The 25,037-nt window shown below is 39.7% G+C and overlaps 1 protein-coding gene across 1 annotated transcript in view; it reads left to right on the top strand.

Moving 5' to 3' along the window:
- LOC109911752 (alpha-1,6-mannosylglycoprotein 6-beta-N-acetylglucosaminyltransferase B) overlaps positions 1-25,037 on the top strand; it is an 828,291-nt gene that overhangs the window by 117,167 nt on the left and 686,087 nt on the right. The window contains 1 exon segment of the mRNA XM_048610932.1: positions 20,137-20,275. Within this exon segment, the coding sequence (XP_048466889.1) occupies positions 20,137-20,275 (139 nt within the window).

Here is a 25,037-nt window from a genome sequence, read left to right as displayed (position 1 = left end):
GGTGAGCATCTTGCCATGCCATATAGTCTTCTACTCTGCCTCTGTTTCTTATGTTCCTATGTCCTCATGATGTAAAACATTATTTAGACCATAACTGGAGTATTGAATTCTGTTCTAGATATTTGTGATGGAAGTACACTCAAAGCAAACAGAAAGACCATTGTAAAAATTGATTGGAATTATATCCAGAGTTGAGATGTTGTAATTAAGAAGTGTCAAGAATTAATGCTATGTTGTAGCATGTGTGTCAAAACCTGAAAGTATATCAAAGATTTTTTTGGACTATGATTGATTGATTTTAAGCATCTCTTTGTTGAGTTGAGGGTATGAATTCAGTATGATTGCTATAAGAATGAATGAAAAATTGGACTGTGTTTTACAGTTGGTTGCTAGAACATGCTTTATCACAAACTATTATGAAGATGGTGTTTTATATCCTTCTAAAGTGTTTAGGTGTGTAATTGATGTGTAATTCTGTGAATGAAGGAAATGGCAGGTAAATAGGATCAGAATACACAGTTCCAAGTGAACAGTTGATAACAATACAGGAACAGTCAGCAATCTTTGCAATAATTTCTATGACTCTTCAGGGAGGGATTTCTCTCCAAAATTTCTAAGATGGTGGCAGCATATGGTTACCAATTTTTTTTAATACCAATCACAATGTGAGTATGACAGCAATGGTTATGTTCCTTGAAGCAATTTGTAATTGTGTTTGCTGCTATCAGCTGCGCACGTAATTGATTTTTATGGTACATGACAAGTTTGCTTCAAATTCTAATTAGATGCTAGACTTGAATTTGAGTGTTTTAAAATGAAGGTTGACCCTCAAGCAGAGCATACTGTTTAACATCACACAACCGTGATGAATATAAAACCATGGCACAAATGGAAGTAAAAAGAAGTGCCATTAAAAAAAAAGGGTTTTAACATATTTACCCCAGATATTGAAACAAAGATACATTAATTCCATGGAAATTCAAAATCATTTCCGCTGAAAGGGGACTTAATATTTTTTATTGTATTAAGCATATAGATGGATTCCTTGATGTGTAACCCCAGTGACATTTGTTTGATCCAAGTCCATCTTCCTCAGGCCACAGGTCTTGGGTTAATGGATAGTCTTGATGAATTTTCAAAAAGCTGGAATGTTAAATAATGCTTTACTCTAGTAGTTTGGTGATGGGGAATGGATGGGAGGTAGTGAAGCGAGGAGAGATGGAGAGGGATTTACAAAAATATAAACAACTAAAACAAACACAGAACATGACAGGAGACCATCTGGGGTGGGGGAGAAAATATAAAGGGAGGAAATTGATCACAAGAGAATAAATTAGAGTTACAGAACGGGAGTCTAACAAAATGGCTAAACTTAAAGTGAGAAGAAAGCATGTTAAAAGTATATTAAAATGGCTGTGCAGCAATGTAATACCTGAAATAAAAGAGGAGCTGGGGCAGTCACCTGTTGTGAGGGATCAGACATAGTCAGCATGACTAAAACATGGTTAAATCAGTGAAGCAGAAATGCTGAAGCATGAGTAAGCATCTTCAGCCAGGAGAACCGAGTGGGTAGTTCATCTTGGCATTCTCCTGAGGATCCCAGAGCCACAGCTGCCAGCATTCAGCAGTTTGATTCACTGCACATGTAGATGTGTACTCCACAATTAACCACACCGATGGCCAAGCTGTTCCGTTACAATGACAACACTGGCATCTAACAGATAATGTGGAAAATTGTCAATGCATACTCTGTCCACAAAAGGGGAAAATTTGCTACAGGATCTAGTACTGGGGAATGAGCCAGGGCAGCCAAGAGAAGTCAGGATAGAGGAACAATCTGTGCAATTAAGACTATAATATCCTGTGCTTCTCCACCATCTTAAAGTACATAAGTATGATGAAAAAAATGATTTAATAGATTGGAGACAAGGTGGTCAAGGGGTTGAGAATAGAATTGGAAAAATAAAATAGGCACCAAATTGGCAAACATCGATGCAGGAACAAAGGAGAAATATTTTATATATGTAAGTACTTTATTTCCAGTGCCTATACGATGCCTATACAAGATTCAAATCTGGCTTCCAGAGCAACTGGTGCATTGTAATTTCAATGTGAGCTCTTGTGGTGTAGTGGTAGTGTCCTTACCTCTCAGCCAGATATCTTGAGTTCAAACAAGTCCCACATGCTCCAGAGATAACACAGTGTGGAGCTAGAGGGGCACAGCAGGCCAGGCAGCATCAGAGGAGCAGGAAAGCTAATGTTTTGGGTCAGGACCCTTTTTCAGATCCTCCACATGCTCCAGAGATGTGTCATATAATCTCTGAAGAGGGTGATTAGAAAATATCTGAAGCACGTGCATAGAGACTCCTACAGAAACAGTGTGGTTGAATTGGAATGTATAGTTTGAATATTTTGCTCTGTAACTAAATGTAAGATTAAAGATTGACTTTAATGTCATCTGTTGCCTTTAGGCAACCATTCTTTGCTGCCATGTTATACCCCTGGAAACCAGATGATGAATGGTAATCATTGATAAGGATATTCATTTACAGAGATTGTCGATGAATCTGAGAGGGACACTAGTGAGTCACTAGTTAATGACAGAGGAAAATGACACCACTATCAGTGGCTATGGGGGCCAACACTGAAAACAACAACAATCTACAATAACATGCGATAACCAATTCATGTGCTGTACTTATCACAATCTGCCTCTAAGGATTGCTTTCTTCAGCCATCAGCAGAAGTGCACTATATGAAGCTGCCCCCTCCCCAGCATGTCCATCATTTTATGGAGGTGGGAGGGTGTCATTAATGTCTAAGAGAGTAGTATCTTGCTGTTCTATTAATAGGCTATGAACAAGTCGTTATAATTTTAGCATTGCTGAATGTGTAATGTGGAATGTGCTTTCTCATGTGTATGCAACTGAGAATTCCCAGCATGCAGTTTTCTGCACAGTGGGTCCGTTGTGGAAGTGACCCAGTTTACCAATTTTTCTTGAATGTGGTTCATTATTATTCATCTAAAGAGCTTAATAACTCCATTTTTTCAGTCATAATGTTTTGAGAATCTAGTAAATAAAAGGAAAATTATTACATGATATGCAGAGATCAATGGCTACAAAACTTTGACATTGTTCCATCCACAGCAATTGTGTTTGTAGTGTAGTCCATCCCTGTGCTTTAATTTTGCTAATGAATCCCTGTGGGGACTTTTTCAAATGCCTTCTGAGAATCCAAGTATATTGAGTCTACCTTTATCAATACTATTGGTAACATCCTAAAAAGTCTGCAAAAGGTTCATAAAGCAAAAATTCCCATTCATAAATCCATGCTGATTATGCCTCATCAAATCATTATTATTAAAGGTGTTCATTTGTCATATCCTTTATGATAGATTCTGTACTAGTTGTATAAGGCTAAAAGGTCTTTCATTCCCCATTGTTTGTTTTACTCCCATCTTTAATAATGGTGTGACATTTGCAATCTTTTAATCTGCAGAAACCATTCCAGAACCTACAGTATTTTGAAAGATGCATCACAAATGCATGCACTATCTCCATAGCTACTTCTTTCAACATTTTGGGATATAAAATGCCAAGTCCTGGGGAATTGTCAACATTGTATCAATTTCTCCAACACAACTTTCTTACTGATACTAATTTCCTTCAATTCCTCATTCTCCTTCATCCATTGCAACTCTAATTCTGGTAAAATTCTTGTATACACCTCAGTGATTGTTTAGTTTCTTTTCCATGTCTCAATTTTTTAAATTCATTCATGGGATAAAGGCATGGTTGGCTTGGCAGCATTTATTGCCCATCCCTAATTGCCCAGAGGGCAGTTTAAAGTCAACCACATTGCTGTGGGTCTCGAGTCACATGTAGGCCAGACCAGGTAAGATTGGCAATTTCCTTCCCTAAAGGACATTAGTGAACCAGATGGGTTTTTTCTGACAATCAACAATGGATTCATGGTCATCATGAGACTCTTAATTCCAGATATTTTATTGAATTCAAATGCCGCCATCTGCCATGGCAGGATTTGGACCCAGGTCCTCAGAACATTATCGGGTCCCTGGATTAACAGTCCAGCGATAATACCACTGCACCATTGCCTCCCCAATTGCCCTTTGTAAATTCTTCTGACTGTGTCATAAGAACCCACATTTGTCTTAAGCAACTGTTTCCACTGTATATATGTATAGAAGCTTTCACAGTTCATTTTGTTTTTTGCTAGTTTATGTTCATATTATATTCTCCCTTTCTTTATCAGTTCATAGGACTTTTCGTTCGACCACATTTGGAATACTGCGTACAGTTCTGGTCGCCACATTACCAAAAGGATGTGGATGCTTTGGAGAGGGTGCAGAGGAGGTTCACCAGGATGTTGCCTGGTATGGAGGGTGCTAGCTATGAAGAGAGGTTAAGTAGATAAGGATTATTTACGTTAGAAAGACGGAAGTTGAGGGGGGACCTGATTGAGGTCTACAAAATCATGAGAGGTATAGACAGGGTGGATAGCAAGAAGCTTTTTCCCAGAGTGGGGGACTCAATTACTAGGGGTCACGATTTCAAGGTGAGAGGGGAAAAGTTTAAGGGACAAATGCATGGAAAGTTCTTTACGCAGAGGGTGGTGGGTGCCTGGAAAGTGTTGCCAGCGGACGTGGTAGAGGCGGGCACTATAGTGTCATTTAAGATGTATCTAGACAGATACATGAATGGGCAGGGAGCAGAGGGATACAGATCCTTGGAAAATAGGCGACAGGTTTAGATAGAGGATCTGGATCGGCGCAGGCTTGGAGGGCCGAAGGGCCTGTTCCTGTGCTGTAATTTACTTTGTTCTTTGTTCTTTGTTCTTTGTTCCTCGGTTCTCCTTTGCTGTATTCTAACATTCTCTCAAGCTTCAGGTTATTACTATTTCTATCAACATGATAGGCCTTTTCTTCTTTCTTACACAGGGCCAGATTTTACGAGGAGCGGCAATCAGATTGCTGCTCCATTCCTCTCACAGAAGACTCTGATCATGGCTCCTTTAATGGTACCTTAAATCTAACAGGTCTCTTGTAGTGCAGGATAGTTGGGGGAAATCACTGCAGGAGTTGTCATATTCTGTGATTTAAATGTCCAACAGCACAGACGGTCACTTGGACATCTCCTGTGAACGGATACGTATTTAAAAGGTTTCGGATGCCAAGAGGGCAGGGTGCCAGATTGGAGTGCCAGCGTGCAAGATGGGAAGGGTGGCAGGTAATTCATGGAGTGTTTAAGGTAGCTTTTTTGGGCTAAAGGGATTAAAGGGTATGGGGAAAAGGAGGAACAGGGTACTGAGTTGAATGATCAGCCATGATCAGATTGAATGGTAGATCAGCTTGGTGGACCAAATGACCTCCTGCTTTCTCTTTCACTAGTAGGTTAGGGTGAGCAGGGATATGGGAAAATGAAGGGGGGGAGCCATGGTGGGGGGGAGAGTTCTGAAGTCCAGCATCTATGGAAAGTGGGACGGGATTGGGGGTGTTGTTGGTAAAGGAACTCCAGGAAGATCTTGGCGGTTGAGTGGGGAGGGGTATTTACAGGGTTGGGGGATGGTGGGATATAAAGGGAAGAGAAGGATTGTCAGACCCCTCAGTGTGTGGAGTGGTATCGAGTCCAGCATTGAGGGCGGTGGGAAGATTGGGGTTGAGTTCCAAGAAGACAATGAGGTGTTTGGTTCCGGCGAAGGGGGTGCGAGTTACTTATGGTTGTAGCTGTGGGGATGGGAGTGGGGGTAGAGATGGGATGTTGTCAAGTTCTCTGGGGGGTGGTGTGGTGGTTGGGTGTGTATTGGCTCATATTCTGGGTGTGTATGATTTTAGGGGAGGTAGTGTAGTTGGCAGTGTGCATAATAAGTTGAGAAGTCTCTTTAATAGTTATCCAGGAAGTGGACTAGATTTTTAATCACTTGGATAACTATGAGCTAAACTGCAGCGGAACCCACCTAGTTCTCTGGATTAACTTGATACTTTCAGAGGGTTCAAAGTGCAGGGGAATTGTCAATCAGAGTCTTCAATTTCCTGGACAGTTCCCTCAGAGTTTGCTTTTTCAAAGCATTCTAAGTATCCCAACATGTAAATCCTATCTGTGCTGCAGAAATTGGAAAACCCTAACTCTTCCTTCTGCAGTAGACCATTTTGGCCCGATTTTCCAACAAGTTACATTTTCACACAGATTGCCACTCCAGCCCTTCTATTTTATGAAAGAAGAGAGCTCAGAATTTCTGAGAGGAAATTCTGACCAGGGCTCCCTCAGAAGTGCAAAGGGGTACTTGCATTCCGACAGTATTTTTGTCATGCAGGGGAAAACAAACTTCACAGCAGTCAGCTGCCATGTTCTGAAATGTAAGAATCCTGATGGCCACGTTAACAGCTGCTTTAAATGCTAAGTAAGTTAAATGTGATGTTACGCTGCTGGGAATTTAGGTTGCCAGATAGGTAGAAGTTGTATGGCGCCACGTAAGTAGGGTGCTCATTGAGTAGGATGTCAGGGTGGCAGATAAACAGGGTGCCAGCTGAGTAAGATACAGGCCGGGAAAAGGAAGAGTGTGAGGCGTAGGATTCTACATAAGTACTGTGTAGTGTTCCACCTAACTAGGATATCAGCCAGGAACGGTGCCAGAGTGCAGGGTACATAGGGTGCTGATGGATAGGCTGCCAGCTGGGGTGTGGGTAGAATGGCAAATGGGTAGAGCTCAACTACAGTCATGAGGAAAGAGTGACTGCCTTTGGCATCAAGGCCATATTTGATAGAGCATGGATACAAGGAGCCCTAGCAAAGCTGGAGTCAATGAGAATCAGGGGAAAGCTCTCCGCTCGTTGAAGTCAAACCTAGCACAAAGGAAGATGGCAATTTGCCACTGCTTTCTCGACTATAGTTAGGGCAGGGCAATAAACGCTGGCCCAGCTACTGAAGCCTACATCCCTTGAATGAATAAAAAAGATCAACTGGCTTAACGGGTGGAACGTTGTGTGATCATGTTAATGAAAACAGATATAACACCGGCAATGTAAAGCAGATGGTCAAACATGAAAATATTTAAAAACCTTGATTAATGGCACCACATTCTAAAATTATTGGTAATTTCATTTATCTAGAGTAGCTTCATCAAGCCTTCAGCAGTAAAGTTAGGTGGCATTTTATTTTTAAATTAAACATATTGTTGACAAATACTGAGAGTCTAATTTTATGGTGTTGGCCAAGTGACAGTAGATGTCATTAATTGTCCCGATAAATCTTTGCCTCTAGTCGCTTAATGCTTGCAACATTTTCCTGCATGAAGTCCCAATGGAGAAGACAGCTTATGTTATTTGGAATACGGAGCAGGATTATCAACTTTAAATGCCATATGCAAAGGATATATTGGTTTTATAATTCATTTTTTAAAACCATGAAATGTTAAAGTTATTTAATGATTTATCTCCTGTGGGAAGCACACATATTTATTGGAGTGGCAATATTAACAGGTTTAATTTACAAATGTGGGTTCAGAGGAGCTCTGATTGTTTACATGGATTTACTCCCAGTTTAAGTTCGGAAGTATTCTAATGAGATTGGGAGAATGCATTGAACGTACATTGACATCAATGCAATGTGCCCTGCTGTAGGGAGCATCCATAGATCAAAATCAAATCCAAGATTTTTATTCAATCCATCTGAGCTAAATTTAATAAATATTGAATAGTTCTTGACAGTTGAATTATTTATAACATATATATAAATTCAAGATAGGGTACACTCAGTGCACAATCCTAGCATGTCCATAATGCATACTTTATCACTTACCCTTTTTGCTATTTTGTAAATATTTAGCTTGTAGTATAACATTTCACAGTTTTAAACAATGTACATATTTCGGATTAAACAATTGATTAAATAAGATGGTCTTTTAATCAAAACGAAAGGAAGTATACCTAAGGTCTAGGCAACTAAAAATAGACAAAGACCTTGAAAAATATAGACCACGTAAGAAGGAGCTCAAATGCAGAGTAAGGAAGGCTAAGAGGGGCTATGAAATTTCCTTGACCAGCAGGTTAAGGAGAATCCCAAGGCATTTTATACATATATTAGGAACAAGAGGGTAGCTACGGAAAGACTACATCCACTTAAGGTTAAAGGAGGGAGATTGTATGTGGAGTCAAAGGAAATGGGTGAGATCCTTAATGAGGACTTCAAATTGGTATTCACCTAAGAGAGGGATATGAGGGATTTTGAGGTTAGGGAAAGATGTGAGAATATTTTTGGGCAAGTCAGTATATTGAAGGAGGAAATGTTGGGTGTCCTGAAATATATTAGAGTGGACAAGTCCCCAGGGCCAGATGGGAGCTATCTGGGGAATGTGTGGGAGCCAAGGTAGGAGGTAGCTGGGGAGTTAACGGATATATTAGCATCCTCTTTGGCCTCGGGCAAGAGGACTAGAGAATGGCCAGTGTTGTTCCTTTGTTTGAGAAGGGCAACTGAGATAATTCAGGTAATTACAGGCTAGTGAGCCTAATGTCTGTGGTGGGGAACCTTTTGGAGAAGATAATGAGAGGCAGGATTCATTCTCATTTGGAACGAAATGGATTTCTTCGTTTAGGCAGCATGGGTTTGTATGGGGGAGGTCATGTCTCACCCAATTTGATTGAATTTTTTGAGGAGGTGACAAGAATGATTGATAAGAGAAGGGCAGTGGATGTTATCTACATGGACTTTAGAAATGCATTTGATAAGGTACCTCATGGCATGTTGGTACAGAAAGTAGAGTCTCATGAGAGCCAGGCTGTGCTAGCTAGATGGATACAAAACTGACTTGGTCATAGAAGACAGAGAGTACTGGTGGAAGGGTGCTTTTTGGAATGGAGATTAGTAACTAGTGGTGTTCCGCAAGGATCAGTACTCAGACCTTTGTTTATAATATACATATAAATGATCTGCAGGAAAATGTAGGTGGTTTGATTAATGATTTTTGTGGAAGACACCAGAATTGGCAGAGTTGCAGATAGTGAGTAGGATTGTCAAAGGATACTATGGGATATAGAGAGATGACAGATTTGGGCATAGAAATGGCAGATGGAGTTTAGTCCAGAAAAATGCAAGGTGATTCATGTTGGAAGATAAAATTCAGGTGTGAATTATACAATAAATGACAGAACCCTCAGAAGCATTGACTTACAGAGGGATCTGGCACGCTTGCCTTCATTAGCTGGGGCATTGAATGTAAAAGTTGGCAAGTTATGTTGTAGCTGGATAGTAGGAGGCTTTTTCCCAGGGTGGAAAGGTCAATTACCAGAGGGGTAGTAGGAACTGCAGATGCTGGAGAATCTCAGTCTAGGCCCGAAACGTCAGCCTTCCTGCTCCTCTGATGCTGCTTAGCCTGCTGTGTTCATCCAACTCTACATCTTGTTATCTCAATTACAGGAGGGCACAGGTTCAAGGTGAGAAGGGGAAAATTTAGGGGAGAAGTGCAGGAAAAATTTTTCACACAGAGGGTGGCAGGTGCCTGGAACACACTGCCAGTGGAGGAACTGAAAGCATGCACATCAGCAATGTTTAAGGTATATCTAGATAGACACATGAATGGGTGGTGAACAGAGGGAAAGAAATTGCATATGGGCAATATGTAGCAGATCTAACTAAGGATTAGAATAGATGCAGGCTTGGTGGGCCGAAGGGCCTGTTCCTGCGCTGTATTAAATTGCATTATATAAGATCATAAGATCATGGAAATTTGCCAGTTATGGGTGTATATTTATTATTTGTAGTGGAGAGGATTTGGGCTGGAACCACTTCCTTCCTCTTACTTCTAAATTATGTTGTCAAAATTTTTTTTTGAAATGCCCCATTTGGAGCTAGAACCGGCAGCATATCAGATATCAGTAAGTATCCATCAGCTACACAGTGTTCATAAGGTACTCCAACATTTGTTTCGTTACGGCAATCAATCCCCTGCTCCAATTAGGGAAATTAGCCAATTCTCCTGGATTTGTTTCAGGATCCGGCCAAATGTACGGTGGAGGTCCCACATTGACCTCTTTTAACACAACAGCAGGCCTGTCAGAATTTCTAAGGATAAATTTTTATAATGAGTTTGCATTGAAATGTATTTAAATAAGCAGAGCTACAAATCTAATTGTCTCTCCTCAGAATATCTGGCCTAATACATCAATCAGTCAGATTGCCATTCTGCTCATTTTTTTTTCTCTGTTAACACTTGAGTTCCGCATTTCCAGCTAGGAATTCCAATACTAACTCCTTCAGAAATGGGAAGTGTAGCTGAAACCAATACCAGTTCCCCAGTAGTGCAGGGTCGTTGGGGCAGTTTAAACCACACCTGCTTTTGCCAGCAGTCAGTGTACTATGTTCTTCGATTCAAAGATCCAGCAGCGCAGCCAGCCACCTTGGCAGCTGCTGAAAAAGGTTACAGGTGGGGTTAGGGTGGCCATTGGTTAAGGGGTTGGGGTGTCAGGCAAGTGGAGTGACAGGGAAGTAGAGGCAGGGAAGTAGGTGGAGGGGGCAGAATGCCAGACCTGGTGAGGTGTCAGTCCAGTATAGGCTTGTTGGGTTGGCCTAATTACCTCTCCCCTACCAATCCCAATGAGGTTATTCATCAAGTCCCAGGGATTCAGGCTGGTGCCAGGGTGAGGGCAGAGTCCAGTGGGAGCTGTCAAGGTCGGTGGGTGAGGGGGTGTTTCATGTTTGTGGAGAGGGAGGAAGGGTTTTGAATTGGGATGTTTAGCTGTGGCAAGTGGTACTGAGGTGTAAGGATTCTGGGAGAGGTGAAGTTGAAGGAATTGTGCAGTAGGTTGGAAGAGGTCAGCTTAGGAGTTAACCAGGAGCCAGACTAGGTTTTTAATCATCCAACATTTGCTGGGAACTGCTAACTTATTGAAAGAAAAGCCCTCCAAATCCTCAGTTGTTAAGGGCTTTTTCAGAGGATCCAGATGCAAGGAATCTTCCATTGGAATCTTCAATTTCCCAGGTAATTCCCTAAGTCAGCTGCATCTGGGACTCCACAGGATCCTAGTGCATAACTCCATTATGCATTGCGGTGACAACAGTCTGGTCATCCACACCTATTTAAGTCTACATCAAATTTCTGAAGCTCTCTTTGTGGTGTGGAAGCATGTCTGTGGTGGGCATAGATCAGAAAATCTGCCTTTTCTGAATGTGACTTCAGTGGACATTGAGCGGTATCCAGACCAGAAATGTGCAATGCAGATTAGGTGTGTTAATTATATAAATCAGGTCCCTCACTGAATTTCACACTTTTTGATGAGTCTCCCTTTCACATTATATCTTTTAAGCACATAAAATGGGCATACTGGCTGGGTCTTGTTTCCTTATTGTATCTTTAAGCCAGTTTTTCAAGGTTTCCTGAATACTCAATTGTAGTTTATTAGTCGGTCACCTTTGCCCATTGTGCAACATATGGCCTTGTTTTCTTTGCTATATCTTTGCCTTTTTTTTCGAAGCTTTCCTGGAATCTTGGCGATTGCTGCTGTGCTAGAAGTTACGACCAACCATGTTGGAAACATGCAAATTTCTTTGTTATTCCAATAGCCCTGTGTGAGTCAGATAAAGAGGACCGATTCATTACAGCATCTTCTGTTGAAGGAACCTCCAGGAACATGTTCACTTCTACCAATACTCAAGGTTTTCTGTTTACTGATTATGCCACTCCTATTTGGAACTTCCAAGAAGACTTGTCTTTCATAGACTATGAGAGTGCAATGGCTGAGCTACATTATCTGCTGCAGACAGGTGTATGGCTAATATCAAAGACCAGCATGATTCTTCGTATAGCTTTTAGGGTCAATACAGTATTAAGCTGCTGTACCAGAGAATCCTTCCATGTCACTCCAGGGGACCACTGGCAGAGAAACAAATCTGAAGGCAATTCATATATGAAGCAAATGACTATGATTTTTTTTGAAAAGAGAAATATGAACATAAAAACAAACTGCAACATCTGTTGCAAGTCTGAAATAAAAACAGAAAATCTTGGAAATATTCATTAGGTCAGACAACATTTGTGGAAATAAAGTTAACATTTCAGGTTCATGACCAGAACTGCAGAAAGTTGGAGAAGTAAGAGCCTTTAAATAAATACTGCTCACGGTGCAGGATGCTTTGCAAAATGGAGGCTAAAGTCAGGATGGGTAATTGTTTTGTGAAGAACCTGTATTTCATCTGGAAGTGCTTTCCTGATTTTCTAGTCGCCCAGCAATTTAGTTCCATGTCCCTCAATAACATCTCTGTCCTTGACTTCCTACATTATCAGATGAAGCTCAATGAATGCTTGAGGAATAGTTTCAGATCTTTTGATTAAGCGTTACTACGCATGACACGGAGTTCAATAATTTCAGATTGATCAAAATGTCTGCTCTTATTTTTGTGGATAATGTTAGTAATGATTCTGCCATTCAAATTGTCATCCTCTCGATGCATCTTTTCTGTCCCATTAGCATCTTCTTTTGTCTTGTACCGTCATTCCTCTTGTCATTTAATCTCCCCTGCTGTCCACCCTATCACTAATCTTTCTTTCTTCATCTTGCTCTTTCTCTGACTCTGGATTTTTCTTAAAACTAATGATATCTACAACTTTTTTTCTCCAGTTGTGACAGTTACTGTTCTGAGAAGTTAACTTTGTTTTTTTCTCACCAATGATGCTGTGTGACATGATGCATATTTCCAAAACTTTCTTTCTTTAATAGCATTTATAACCTTGTCTGCAGGGGAAATAAAGCAGCTAATAGAAAGGGTGGATAATTTATAGCTTGGCAGATTCTTGAGAGTCCAGGAGCATTAACATATGCAACCTGCTATCAGGCTGCACTGATCCAGCAAAAATGCATACATGAGCAAAAAACGGTAATACTTGTAAGTGTGCAGATTGTTTTAGAAAACAGAAATGTCACCTTGTACATTAATGTCAGTTATCAAAAGGAGAATTATGAATCTTCCATTCTGCAGAAGTTCGTGTCAGTGTGTTGTTTGAAAGCTGTTGGAGAATGATCAGTGCTTAGCAACAGGCCAACATTACTCTTTTCAATAATGGTTTATGACCTCAATCAGTGAAATGTCACAAACTCACCAGAATGCAGATACACTGGTTGGATCATTGAACTAGCAAGGTTTCTATGGTGCACAAATAGATGGTTAAACAGTGGTATTACTCAGTTAAGGGGTAGCCTTGGATGTTATTTTACATTTCAGGGAGAATTTTAATGCTCACCATCTACTACATGCTCTGCAATTTTGCCACTTGAATAGTAGTCGGCATATTTTAGGCCTGGAATGCAATATGTCAGCCTCATAGGTAGACGATAAGGTCGAAGATAACGTAGATAAAGTTGATGTACAGGCATGGGATTAGAACTGAACTCCTGTGGACAATGATGTCCACTAATGCATAGTTAATATTCACCAATTTTTGTTTTCCATATACATATTGCATATTACATCTCTAAATAAATTGGGTACACAGTCTGCCCTCCCACCTTTTACAGCACCTTACTAATGGTTATTTCCATTTCAAAGCAGAATAAATAAAGTTTGTATCGAGGACGAATTAAAATGTGTCTATTCATTAAGTATTCTTCTTGAAACCCAAAATCCTTTCTTCCTTTTGTACTGCATGTACTCTTAAGCTGAGACTCTGTTTTAAGTAGCTCTTGGTTAGGAAAAGTGATTGTAGTGGGAACTGCCTAGTCAATTGGAATTATTGTGGCCTTGATCCTATCCATATATTGTCAAACAACATCCTTGCAAAAGGTAACAACACATTTCAGGCTGTGACTAAGTGCCTGCCCATTCTCAGGCATTTCATGACTTCTTTGATGGGTCTGTTTGAGTGGGCTACAAGGACCTCTTGATCCCGGGAATTAAAGTTACTTTGCATCTCTGCTGACCAGAAGCACATTAACAGTCTGTCAAGATGCTGATGTAATATTGAACCATCACTTTGTTTAATCAATAACTAGCTGAAGCTGAAAAAGGGAATGATAACAAAGAAACAATGGTCATATGCAATGGAGAAAATAAAGAGCGAGGAGATGTCCGTCAGATTCCAATTGCACTCGGTACCTGATTGGAAGCACTACTGAGGTGGGCAGCATTTAGTGACAGTGGGAAATCTTCAAAAATGGGACTAACAGTGTGCAGAAGGTGGGACCAGGTGCAGGAGAGGAATGAACCGAAATGATAGATCAGTGACCCAATGTGGAAGTTGATTTACGAATAAAAACTGGTGAAGATTTAGAGGAACCAGGAAAAGAACATTAAGCAAAGATAATAAGACAAGGAGAAGTACAAAAGACTGGAGAAAGCTGTGATGAAGAGTTACAGGAGGGGCTACAAGGTTGATTGACCTAAAAGACAGAGAAGCACAAGAAGCAGCAAATCAGAATGACTGATATACTGTACAAGTCCATTTTTGTAGTCAAGAATAATCTGGTTTCTTGATTAATCAGAAGATTTTTTGCTGTCTTAAGTTGAAATGTTTTCACAGATTCTCAAAAATCAAAGTGTTTGTGACTGTATGGTCTGTGGAAATGTCAGGAGTTGCCTGCTGTGCAGAGCCACGAACAAATCGAATGACACCAAATAATCAGATTCTATCTACGTCAATATAATATTTTCCAAAAGACTTTAAAATGCAGTCTTTAAAGCATCTCAGTGCTTAACTTAGTATTCAAAATGTGGATTCAGAACTGGAAAAAAGTCTAAGCAGCAGCACACAGGTTGTGATTTTGAGTAGACGAGTCACAACAATGTGTTCATTGAAATGGTAGAGATGCTTCTATTGAGCTTGGATTGGGTTAGCATCGCTTTTAAGTGATTTTTAAATGAGTTTGTTCCTTGAACCCCAGCGATGCAGTTGAAAGCATACGTAAACAAGTACAAAATGCTGGTGAAACTCAGGAGATCTAGTGGCACCTATGGAAAGAGGAACAGTTTATGTTTCAAGTCCAAAATGAATCTTTGAAGAGCTATGCTTTATGCACCTTAGTGGATATTCATGACTAAGATCATAGTTCCCATATTATTCCTGTCTCCTGACCTCCAAGACCTGCCCCACTCTTTAATCCACCCCTCCCAATGCTGTCCAATTCTTCAAAGTCCCAAAATCCAGGTCCAGTTGCCATGACCTTCTTTATGGAACTGCTTGCAGCCTCTCAGCAGCATCTAATACTGATGGGGTGGCATCTCTTGAGGAGTGATCTGAGGGGCAGAAGCTCCACTCCATTGTTAAAGACACCTGCAACATAATATCACTACAGAGCAGCCTTTTCCATTTCTGACTGACTTTTCTAATGGGGAGAGGTAAGCAATACACTTTCCCTTAAAAGTCAGTCTTTGGTTAATTGTTCTACTGCCCTAACTTAATTATAGTTCCATGATGCTAGCATTAGCACAGCCTGACAATACGACTGCACTGGGCTACTAAGTGTGCTGCTAACCTCCTGCACTTCAGGCTCTTAATTACAGACAGGCTGACAAACTGAAGTGCTGAGTAGAGGGCAAATGCTCTCTCAACAGGAAGTAAAACAATATCCTGCCTTCTTCAGCATCTTCCCTTTGCAAACCCCTGAGACTCTCACTTTTTTTTACCATGATAAATTCACCTGCCTCACAAGATTGTTTTTGAACGTTATGGACATTTGTTTCTAATACTCTTCTAAAGAACTTAATGGGAAATCCACACATAAGAGAAAAATTTCTATGTCTGAAGTACAAAATCTAACATGGATATCTCGATGCCAACTGTATCTAAAATAGATATGAGCAACCTAGTTATCTGCCCAAACACCGTCGTGTTTAAAAGAATGCACAACTACACCCTCATTAGTTAATTATCACTTTAGTGAAGCTGAGAGATATTAGCATTGCATTCTCTGAATTCTAATTGTCCCAGAGGTATGATTCCAGCTTCTATTCAAGGTAACTATTAACTTTGTTGATAATAAGAACAGATTTCAGATATAACATTTGTTTGTTTGTTAGGACAGCTACTCGGTTTTTGTAAGTCATCTGTTGGATAGGTTTCTTACCCATGAGTCTAGTTTGTTGTTGTTCTTGACTTTGTGGCAGATCAGTTTGGTCAGCTTCTCCTGTAATTTGTCTCTCTTTTTAGCTCTGGTCCTGTGTTATTTGGTGGCGATGGCCTGTTTTAAGGTTGTAGACAATTGCTGGATGGCAGCGTTTTGGTATAATGATTTTTGGCGCGAAATTTCCACTCATACTCATGGTGCTGGTTATGGGCATCGTTAATCATGACCTGAAGCATTCTGCGGCCATTTTGTTCAGCTGTTTTGTATGCCTGTAGGTTGTTGAGTGGAGGTTTGTATTTCACGCTGCGGGACAGAACCTGGTGAATGAGGCATTCATGGAGACAATGACAATGACAAACGGGGAATTTCAAGCCACAGTACACATCAAGGCAATCCACACTGGCCTAATCCTCAATTTCCACAGCAATCACCCCAACATCCACAAACAAAGCTGTGTAAGGACACTATTTAAACGGGCCATAAACCACTGCAACACACCTGAACTTTGCATTAAGGAGGAAGAGCACCTACACAAGGTCCTCGCTATCAATGGACACCCCACCAACTTCAACTGCAGATGCCTACTAGATAGACAACACCAGGGCGACACAATATGACCTAATACATAGGTCCCACTACTGTATGTTAAGAACATATCAGAGCTGACAACAAGACTCCTACGACCACTAGGAATCATGGTGGCCCACAAACCCACAGCCACACTATGACAAACGCTCGCAAAGACCAAAGACCCCATACCCACGACACGCAGGACCACGTAGGGTACAAAATACTGTGCAAGGACTGCCAAAAACATTACATCAGCCAGACAGGAAGGAAACTAGCCATCAGGATACACGAACACCAGAAAGCAGCAAAACGACGCAATGAACTTTCCCACATTTCAGTACACTTGGACAACAATAGGTCATCAATTTAACTGGGACGATGTGACTATCCTAGCTCAAGCCAACCATAGATATGCACGGGAATTCCGAGAGGCCTGGCTCTCTACCTGTAATGAATTAGACCCCATATATAAACACTTGCAAAAAAGAACTGGAAATGACACAAAACTCCTCAACAGACTGGATCATATAAATATAAGTGGAGTAGAACTACATTGCTTCATCGGAGGCTGCACTGATGATGTTACCTAGTATGGTGATGAAACCTTTGAACCAGTCAGCTCGGCGAGCAAGCCAACAACCTCAAAATCCTTTGTAATTTCTACATAAGTCAGCAGTCATTTCTGTTAATCAGATAGATATTATGTAACTTTGTTATTTTGTCATTGCATGAGTCAAATTAGTTTAGTTGATGCTGTAACTTGATTGTATTTAATTTTATGCTGTAGAATTCTCTTAATACAATCCTTCCTGTGGTGAGCAAGGTCTTTGTTTTATCTATGTTTTTTCTACTAAATGTACGTAATATAAGCCTGAGGTAACATCTCAATAACTGAATAAATATTACTTAGTGATTCTCTTTAACAGGACCTCCATTAAAGGGTTTGTATTTATGATCATATACGGAGCAACAAAGAGGAAAAAAGGTCATGGAAGCTATTGAAGCTCACCCCTCTACCACATTAACTCATTGTGATATGTAATTTATTTCGAATAACGCTACTGATTTTTCTATTAACTCAGTTGTGAGATTATTCTAAACATTCATCACATTTGTCCAGATATGTGCATTTTACCTTTACTTTTCTCTAATTCTTTCTTATGGACACTGGCCATACTTCTTCATTCCTGGGATGTTTTGTGTGAATCAATAGGTACGGTGAAGTATGGTGCAAATTATTGACATGGGATTAAAAAGAAAAAATGTTTTAATCTAGTGTATTGATCAACCTTTATATTAATTTAGCCAGAGTAGCCAGAGGCATATGTGCTACCAACTGACAGACTATAGCTGGTTTGAAGTTTAGATTTATTTATCATAAATCATTTACAGCAGAGATCTGAACTCAGCAGGTTTTTCCATCATGCCATTTGATTTAAGTCTGACATATATAAAGTCTAAACTGATCTACTCTCAATCTGCTGTACTGTATTCTATTAAATCTTACAAGCATAGGCCAACATTAGCTGAAAATATGTTGTACAATAGAAATATACACTAGCAACACTTGCACCGCAAAGATGAGATGTGATGCCTGTTTAGCTGCTGGCAAGTCATTTAAAATTGTTCAATAGCAGAAGGTTGTTTTCACTTGTTTGCAATTGAAGCATACGAAGCCAGGTATAATAAAGTCCAAACTATTGTGATTTTCAGTTTTATTTCTGAATCTATGTGTCGCTTTTCAGAGTGAATATCAATAAAGAAACATAATCTTTTGAATCAAAGATTTTCAGTTTTATCAGGTTTTGATCTTCAAATTTTGTTGGTGAAGGACTGAACATTATGGACTGAAACTAATTGTTGAAATATTCCGGTCTGAACCATATTTGTTCATATACTTAAGAGAAATAAAAAATCAACATCAGAAGTTGAATACAGGTAGTTCTGCTATAACGCGTGTTTCGTTAACCTGAATGGCTGTAATGCAATTAATGAATTGTGCACGCTGTTTAGACAATATGAACTTTCTGCTGTACAAATATACTGATTTTCTATAGCAATTTCCCTATAAAGTGATTTTCTATAGTATGATTTTCTGTAGCATGAGGTCACACAAGAATGCAACTATCACATTAAAGGAGAACTACCTGTACAATATTTTTGAAGTTTAGTTTCTTTTTAGACTTCAGTATTAACAAGAACATAGATGTGAATGAGAATTGGGGGCAGTAATGAACTATCCTTGACAGGTTCTGTGTCTGGAGATTCTCTTCCAACCAGTTGCAGAGAACTTTACAGTTGTTAGTTCACTTAAATCCAATCCATGACCACAGGCTGTCCCCTGGGGTATATAAGAGGGTAGGCTGATATACGCAGGTAGGAGTGGATAGTGAGGGGAGTTGGAGGAGAAAATCCTAATTTCAATGTTGATGTTCATTCCAAACAGTCCTGGTTGTCCAGGACCTGGTCGTCCAGGACCTGGTCTTGGCCATTAACATTTTATCTGGGAGAGGATAATCCCTGGCTGCAAAATAACACCCAATTCAGAAGGGTGTCAATTCTGACCAATCACCAACCCTGGTGGGAGAATCCATCCCATGAAGGGAGGGGTGATTTTGATAAGAATGAATTTGAGAAGCTGGGAGAATTATTCCTATTACTCTTGACCATAAGTAAGTGCTGTAATAGTATTTATCTTTTGACCCAAACTGTCTTTGCTTGCCTTCATTCATGTACCTCATTTCCTAAAACTTGGGAAATTCAGCAGGCCACAATTAAATTTGTAAAAAAAAAGGTTTAACTCAGCAATGTCAGTTTCTTTAATTTGATCCAATAGCCAGTCTGTGTCTGGGGAGCAGGGTGGCTGATGATCCCTTTTCAGACCTCAGTTATACTTGCATGTGAATTGGAGGAGTGTTGATGTGAGGTTTGAGATTTTTTTACATTTTAATTTTGGATGTGACTCCAACTCAATGTTTATTTTGGGCAGTAAGATTCAATATATGGAATCAAGCAAAAATGGAGACCATTTGACCCATTATCTCTATGTTGGTTCTTTGAAAGAGTTATCCATTAATCATAATACCTTGTTTTTGCCCAATATCCCTCCAATTTTTTTACCTTTAAGTACAGATCTGATTTCTTACAGAAAGTTACTCTTGAATCTACTTTCACCATTCTTTGAGACAGTGCCTTCCAAATCAGAACACTTGCTAAGTTTAAAAAAAAGGCTCTCCTTAGCTCCCCCTGACCTTTTTTTGCCAATTATTTTAAGTCTACCCCTCCGATTATCCTATTAACATGCCAACGGAACCAGTTTCAAAATGCAAGCAAATCAACCCTTTTTTAAGTACTTTTCTGATCATGTGTATATTTTTCTCAAGTTTCCTAAAATCCATTTTTCATCATGGCCTAGTCAAAGCTTATATGTACCACGTTCTTTGTTATCACTGCATTGTTGCTTCACTGTACTGATAAAATTATTTTTCTTGCATTGAAAGGAATTGGTTTGGAGTCACGTGTGCTGAGGAAAATGACAGATATGCTGGAAGTAATAGTGAAGCGGATGGAGCCACTGGCAAAACTGGAAAATGTGAGTGACTTCAGAAAATTAGAGGAACTCAGCTCTGCTTTAAATCGGTAAGTGCCAACATAAAATGAGCAATATTAACAGCTTGTACACTTTGATATGACTATTGCTGAGTTGCTCCTTGTTAATCAGTATTCTTAAAGCATGAATACCAGTGTGTTGCTCAAAGAGAAGGCAAAACTATTGGCTTATGAAGAAAAATGTTAATTTTTAAGAATTGATCACTTAATAATACACAAATTTGTACTGTGACCAAATTAATTAGAACTTATTATGTTTGTAACTATTATCGTAATACCAGCAAGTTCATGAAAAATTGCATATTTAACTTTTTGGGTATTTTTAATGTATAAAAGAAACTATGACCTTGCTTTTTATTAAAATTATACATCCCTGTAAAAAGAACATTCCAGTCAGAAAATCCAGAAGCTTTAAAGTCAATTGCATTTCTCCACTGTAGCTGGGCCTTATAGCTAGCAGCCTTGCGAATTCACAGATAATGAGTAGAAAATCTGGAAAATATTTCTCATTTGCATGGTACATATGTTTAATGCGATTTTCCAAGTAAACGTTGTATTTAATATTGCATTTAACATCACCTTGCCTTAATTGTTGGCATATTTGTCTCTGAATTAGAATGTTATGAGTCCACTCCATCCTACTGAACACTTAATCAAAACTGCCACTCCAGTGCAATACTTCATTGAATATGATGAGATTTTAAATTGAGTCTCTGACTGCCTGTTCATGTGGGTACTAAGGATTCCAGGGCACAACATATCGGAGGGTGAGGAGTTCTCATAATCTCATCGATACCATTCAACTCCAGCATTTACTACATAAACAACTTAAATGGTTATTCATCTTGTTGTTAGTTATAAGATCTTCTGTGTAATTTTAGCCCCTTATGGCTAAATAGCAGGGGTAACACTCAAAAGAAACTTGTGCGAAGCATTTTTGTACCTTCCTTTACAGAAACATTTCAAGCTACATGGATGATTTGGATACGTTTGTATGGTTTGGGCCAAGATTGAATTTAAGCTTGTACATTTTAAATTTACCTTTAAGCAATCATACGTTTTTAAATGCAATGCACGTGCAACACCAACTTATCTTCTAATGCAGTGCTTAAAAATTGAAGTTATGCAGAAAATATTGCAATTGCATGTCAAGTGTGGGATAGCGCCATCTTCATTTTAAGCTTGTAACTTTAATCCCTTTTCATGAACGGCATCACCCTTGCTGGCTGCTTGCCTTTAAAACTCCAATCCATGTAATCCATGACTTAATTTTATATTCTACCTACTGATTTCTATTCAGCTCTAAATTCTGGCCTCCTTTTTCATTCCTAGGACAATAGCACAAATTCAAGTTCTCAGTGTTCCAAATCTAGTGTGATATTTGTTTGGGGAATCTCAGGATTTAATGGGAGTTGCACCAATCACCCCTGGAGAATGTTCAGAGGCAGTCACAGGGACTGTCCCATGTTGCACAATCGTCAGAGCATGAGAATTCCCTTAACAGTCCTCTTGGTAGTTCCTTTCACATGTCCCTTGATAGTTCCCTTACAAGTTCCAAAAAATGTATCCACCATTTACACACTCATATCTACTTTTAACAATGCCTAAGAATGCTTTACTGCTCTCAAAGTGCATCTGACCTCTCCCTGATGTGTTCATGACCATTTCTAGAAGGGTACCTTATTTCTCCAAAGAACTTTAGTGACTTCAGTCCTTCTCCTGATAGGCTAAATGGCACGAATCATATCTCACCAATGAAAATGGGATTTGACTGAAGCATCTGAGCTTCAAATTGTGGAGTTGCCTCTGTGAGCCATTCAATACCCTCCCCCTAATGAAAATGACAGATGCTCTGTTTTGGGGTAGCTCTTCTTGCCACCATTTTTGTTAAATTGTGGGCCCCGTCCTTCATTGCAAAAACGCAGATTCTTAATTTACCCAACATCCTGTTTTAGGTAACCTCGTTCACCACCCTTTTGTTTCCACTGACCTCTTCTCATGTATTATATTTGAGCTCGTTGTCATTGCTTGGAAATACCTACGCAGCCCCACCCCAATACCTTTGATAACATCGACCCTTTTATGCATGCTTCTGTCATCCAAATGCTGGCCTGTGTATTCTGCCAAAACTTCTTTCTCCCCTTGAAATTATATTTATAAATTTCTTATGTCTTTCTCCATTTCCATCTTTTTGGCTAAACTTGCAATCAGTACTATATCACTATGGTTTGCTGTGTTTCATTTGAGGTATTGCGCAATATTTAAAGACATGTTGCTGACATCCAAGAAATATTAAAGAATATATCTGCATCAATGAGACAGTTTTCTTTTATCAAGAGCTATTTCCAACAGAATGCAATTATAAAACACTTATTAACTTTTCATCAATTATTGATCTCATTAGAGTCTTTTATTGAATCATTACATAGCAACTCACTTCCAGAGATACGTTATAATCACATCATATACATTATTTATTTTGCCACTGAAGTAGGTTTATATTCATTATTATGGAAATGATAATTAAGTCAGAGAACAACTTTCTGTTATCTATATATGCAGAAATCTGGAATTTTGTCTGATTGACCTCTTTTCAAGTTCCACCAATCACTAACACCCTTGGCATTGAAATAGAAGTAATGGCATAAATTTAATGTACTTACCAATACATGGCGGATAACCATTCCCTCTGAAAAAGATAAGGCTTTCCATTCAGGTCTAGATAAATTTCTAAAAGCATAAGAGGTGTTTGTTATTGCCAAACAAGCTCTTTTACACTGAAATTTACTTTCATCTCATTCTTTCAGGTTGTAGGTTTGTTAGACAATTTTAAATAATAAAAAGTTAGAATGATTTATTTCTACATTTTATTTTGTCAGTTTTATCTTCCCTTGTTTGTCTTTAAAGTTTTTGTATGTGATATCACACGAGGTTAATATACTAACATGCAGTTCCTTGTTTAGAGTCTGTGAATTCTGAATTCTGCTGTTGGGGTGCAATCGCAATGTTGTCCTCAACTTTGGGTCAGGACTCCCTTGCTCTGATATACTGCCTGAGACTGGAAGCATTCATAAACATTTCTCATAGACCACAATAAACTGAAAACAACAGACTGAAGAAGTGCTATATTGGGAGCACAGCTTTTAGTGGCAAATGAAGGAATGTTATGAATTAGCAATAGCTTAAATATTGGGTCACGAACCTGGAAGAATGTTAGACATGGTCTTCCCAGTGGCAGCCAATTCCTTTTGACCCATTCCAATTAAGGATGGCAGGCTGACCAGAGAAGTTGGAGGCTAATGGAATTATTTGTGGCAATTTCCAACTGGCCTCCCCACTGAGGAGAGTTGAGTATTACTGGAGAAGAGGGAGATCTAGTGGGTGCACCAAAATTGAGGGGAACATGAAGAATTTAAATAAAAGAAGGCCCAGTATTGTGAGAGGCACAAGGGTGACAGGATAATCCATTTAGTATAATGTCTGCTGACACCTGTCAGTCTTGTTGCCTGCTTTTCAAAAACAAAACAATCATTCGTTCATGGGATGTGGGCATCACTGGCCAAGCCAACCCACTGACCTCCTGCTGAGAGGACTCTTCCAAAAAATTGATGGGTTTCACAGTGTGCAGGAAGCCATGTCAACAATGGGGTACTGCCTTTCTCTTCAGAAAACTTTTCCTAAGTCTGAATATAATTGACTGCTTTCACGGTAAGGATGCTGAATTTATTTCCAGCCTACCACTGCAAAATTCCTCAGAAGAGGAAACCCAACACGCCCAACCCTCTAACCTCGATGTGATCAGGAAAATTCAGTCCTGCGTGTCTCACTGAGGATTCATCAGTTTCATTGTTTGGGTCTGCCCACTGTTATTTACCATGTTCACAAATGCCACAGGTCCCAGCATAATCAGTAACAAATGCCAGCCATGATCATAGAAACCCCATAATGCAGAAACAGGCCATTTGGCCCAACAAATCCACACTGACCCTCAGAAGAACATCCCACCCAGACCCATTCCCCTACCCTATAACCCTGCATTTCCATGGCTAATCCACCTAACTTACATATTCCTGGGCACTATGCCAATTTAGCATGGCCAATCTACCTAACCTGCATGTATTTGGACTGTGGGAGGAAACTGGAATGCCCCGTGGAAACCCATGCGGACACAGGGAGAACGTGCAAACTCCATACAGACAGCTGCCCGAGGGTGGAATCGAACCCGGGTCCCTGGCGTTGTGAGGCAGTATTGTTGACCACTGAGCCACATGCCACCCATGTTGGTGACATGATGTTGCCAATCAAAGGTTTGGGTGCGGCTCAATATGTAAGGAATGGCAAATACCAATTTTTAGCTAAAATAAAACCAAAAACTGCAGACATTAGAAATGTGAAGCAAAAACAGAAATTACTGGGGAAGCCAAGCAGGTCTGGCAGCATCCATGGAGAGAAATTAGAGTTAACATTTCAGTTTCCGTTATTCTTCTTTAGAACTTTCCGAAATGTTAACATTGCTTTCTCTCTACACACGTTGCCAGACCTACTGGATTCCTCCAGCACTTTCTGTTTTTGTTACCAATTTTGAGCAGCTGTCACAAAAGCCAGAGCAATTTTCATACCAGAGATAGTAGGAACTGCAGATGCTGGAGAATCTGAGATAACAAGGTGTAGAGCTGGATGAACACAGCAGGCCAAGCAGCATCAGAGGATCAGGAAAGCTGACATTTCGGGCCTAGACTCTTCTTCAGATTTCTGAAGAAGGGTCTAGGCCCGAAATGTCAGCTTTCCTGCT

This window comes from Rhincodon typus, chromosome 23 (genome assembly GCF_021869965.1).
Source record: "Rhincodon typus isolate 14 chromosome 23, sRhiTyp1.1, whole genome shotgun sequence".
Taxonomy (NCBI): Eukaryota; Metazoa; Chordata; class Chondrichthyes; order Orectolobiformes; family Rhincodontidae; genus Rhincodon; species Rhincodon typus.
The sequence above is the reverse complement of the archived record's forward strand: the minus strand, read 5'-3'. Positions and strand labels throughout refer to the sequence as shown.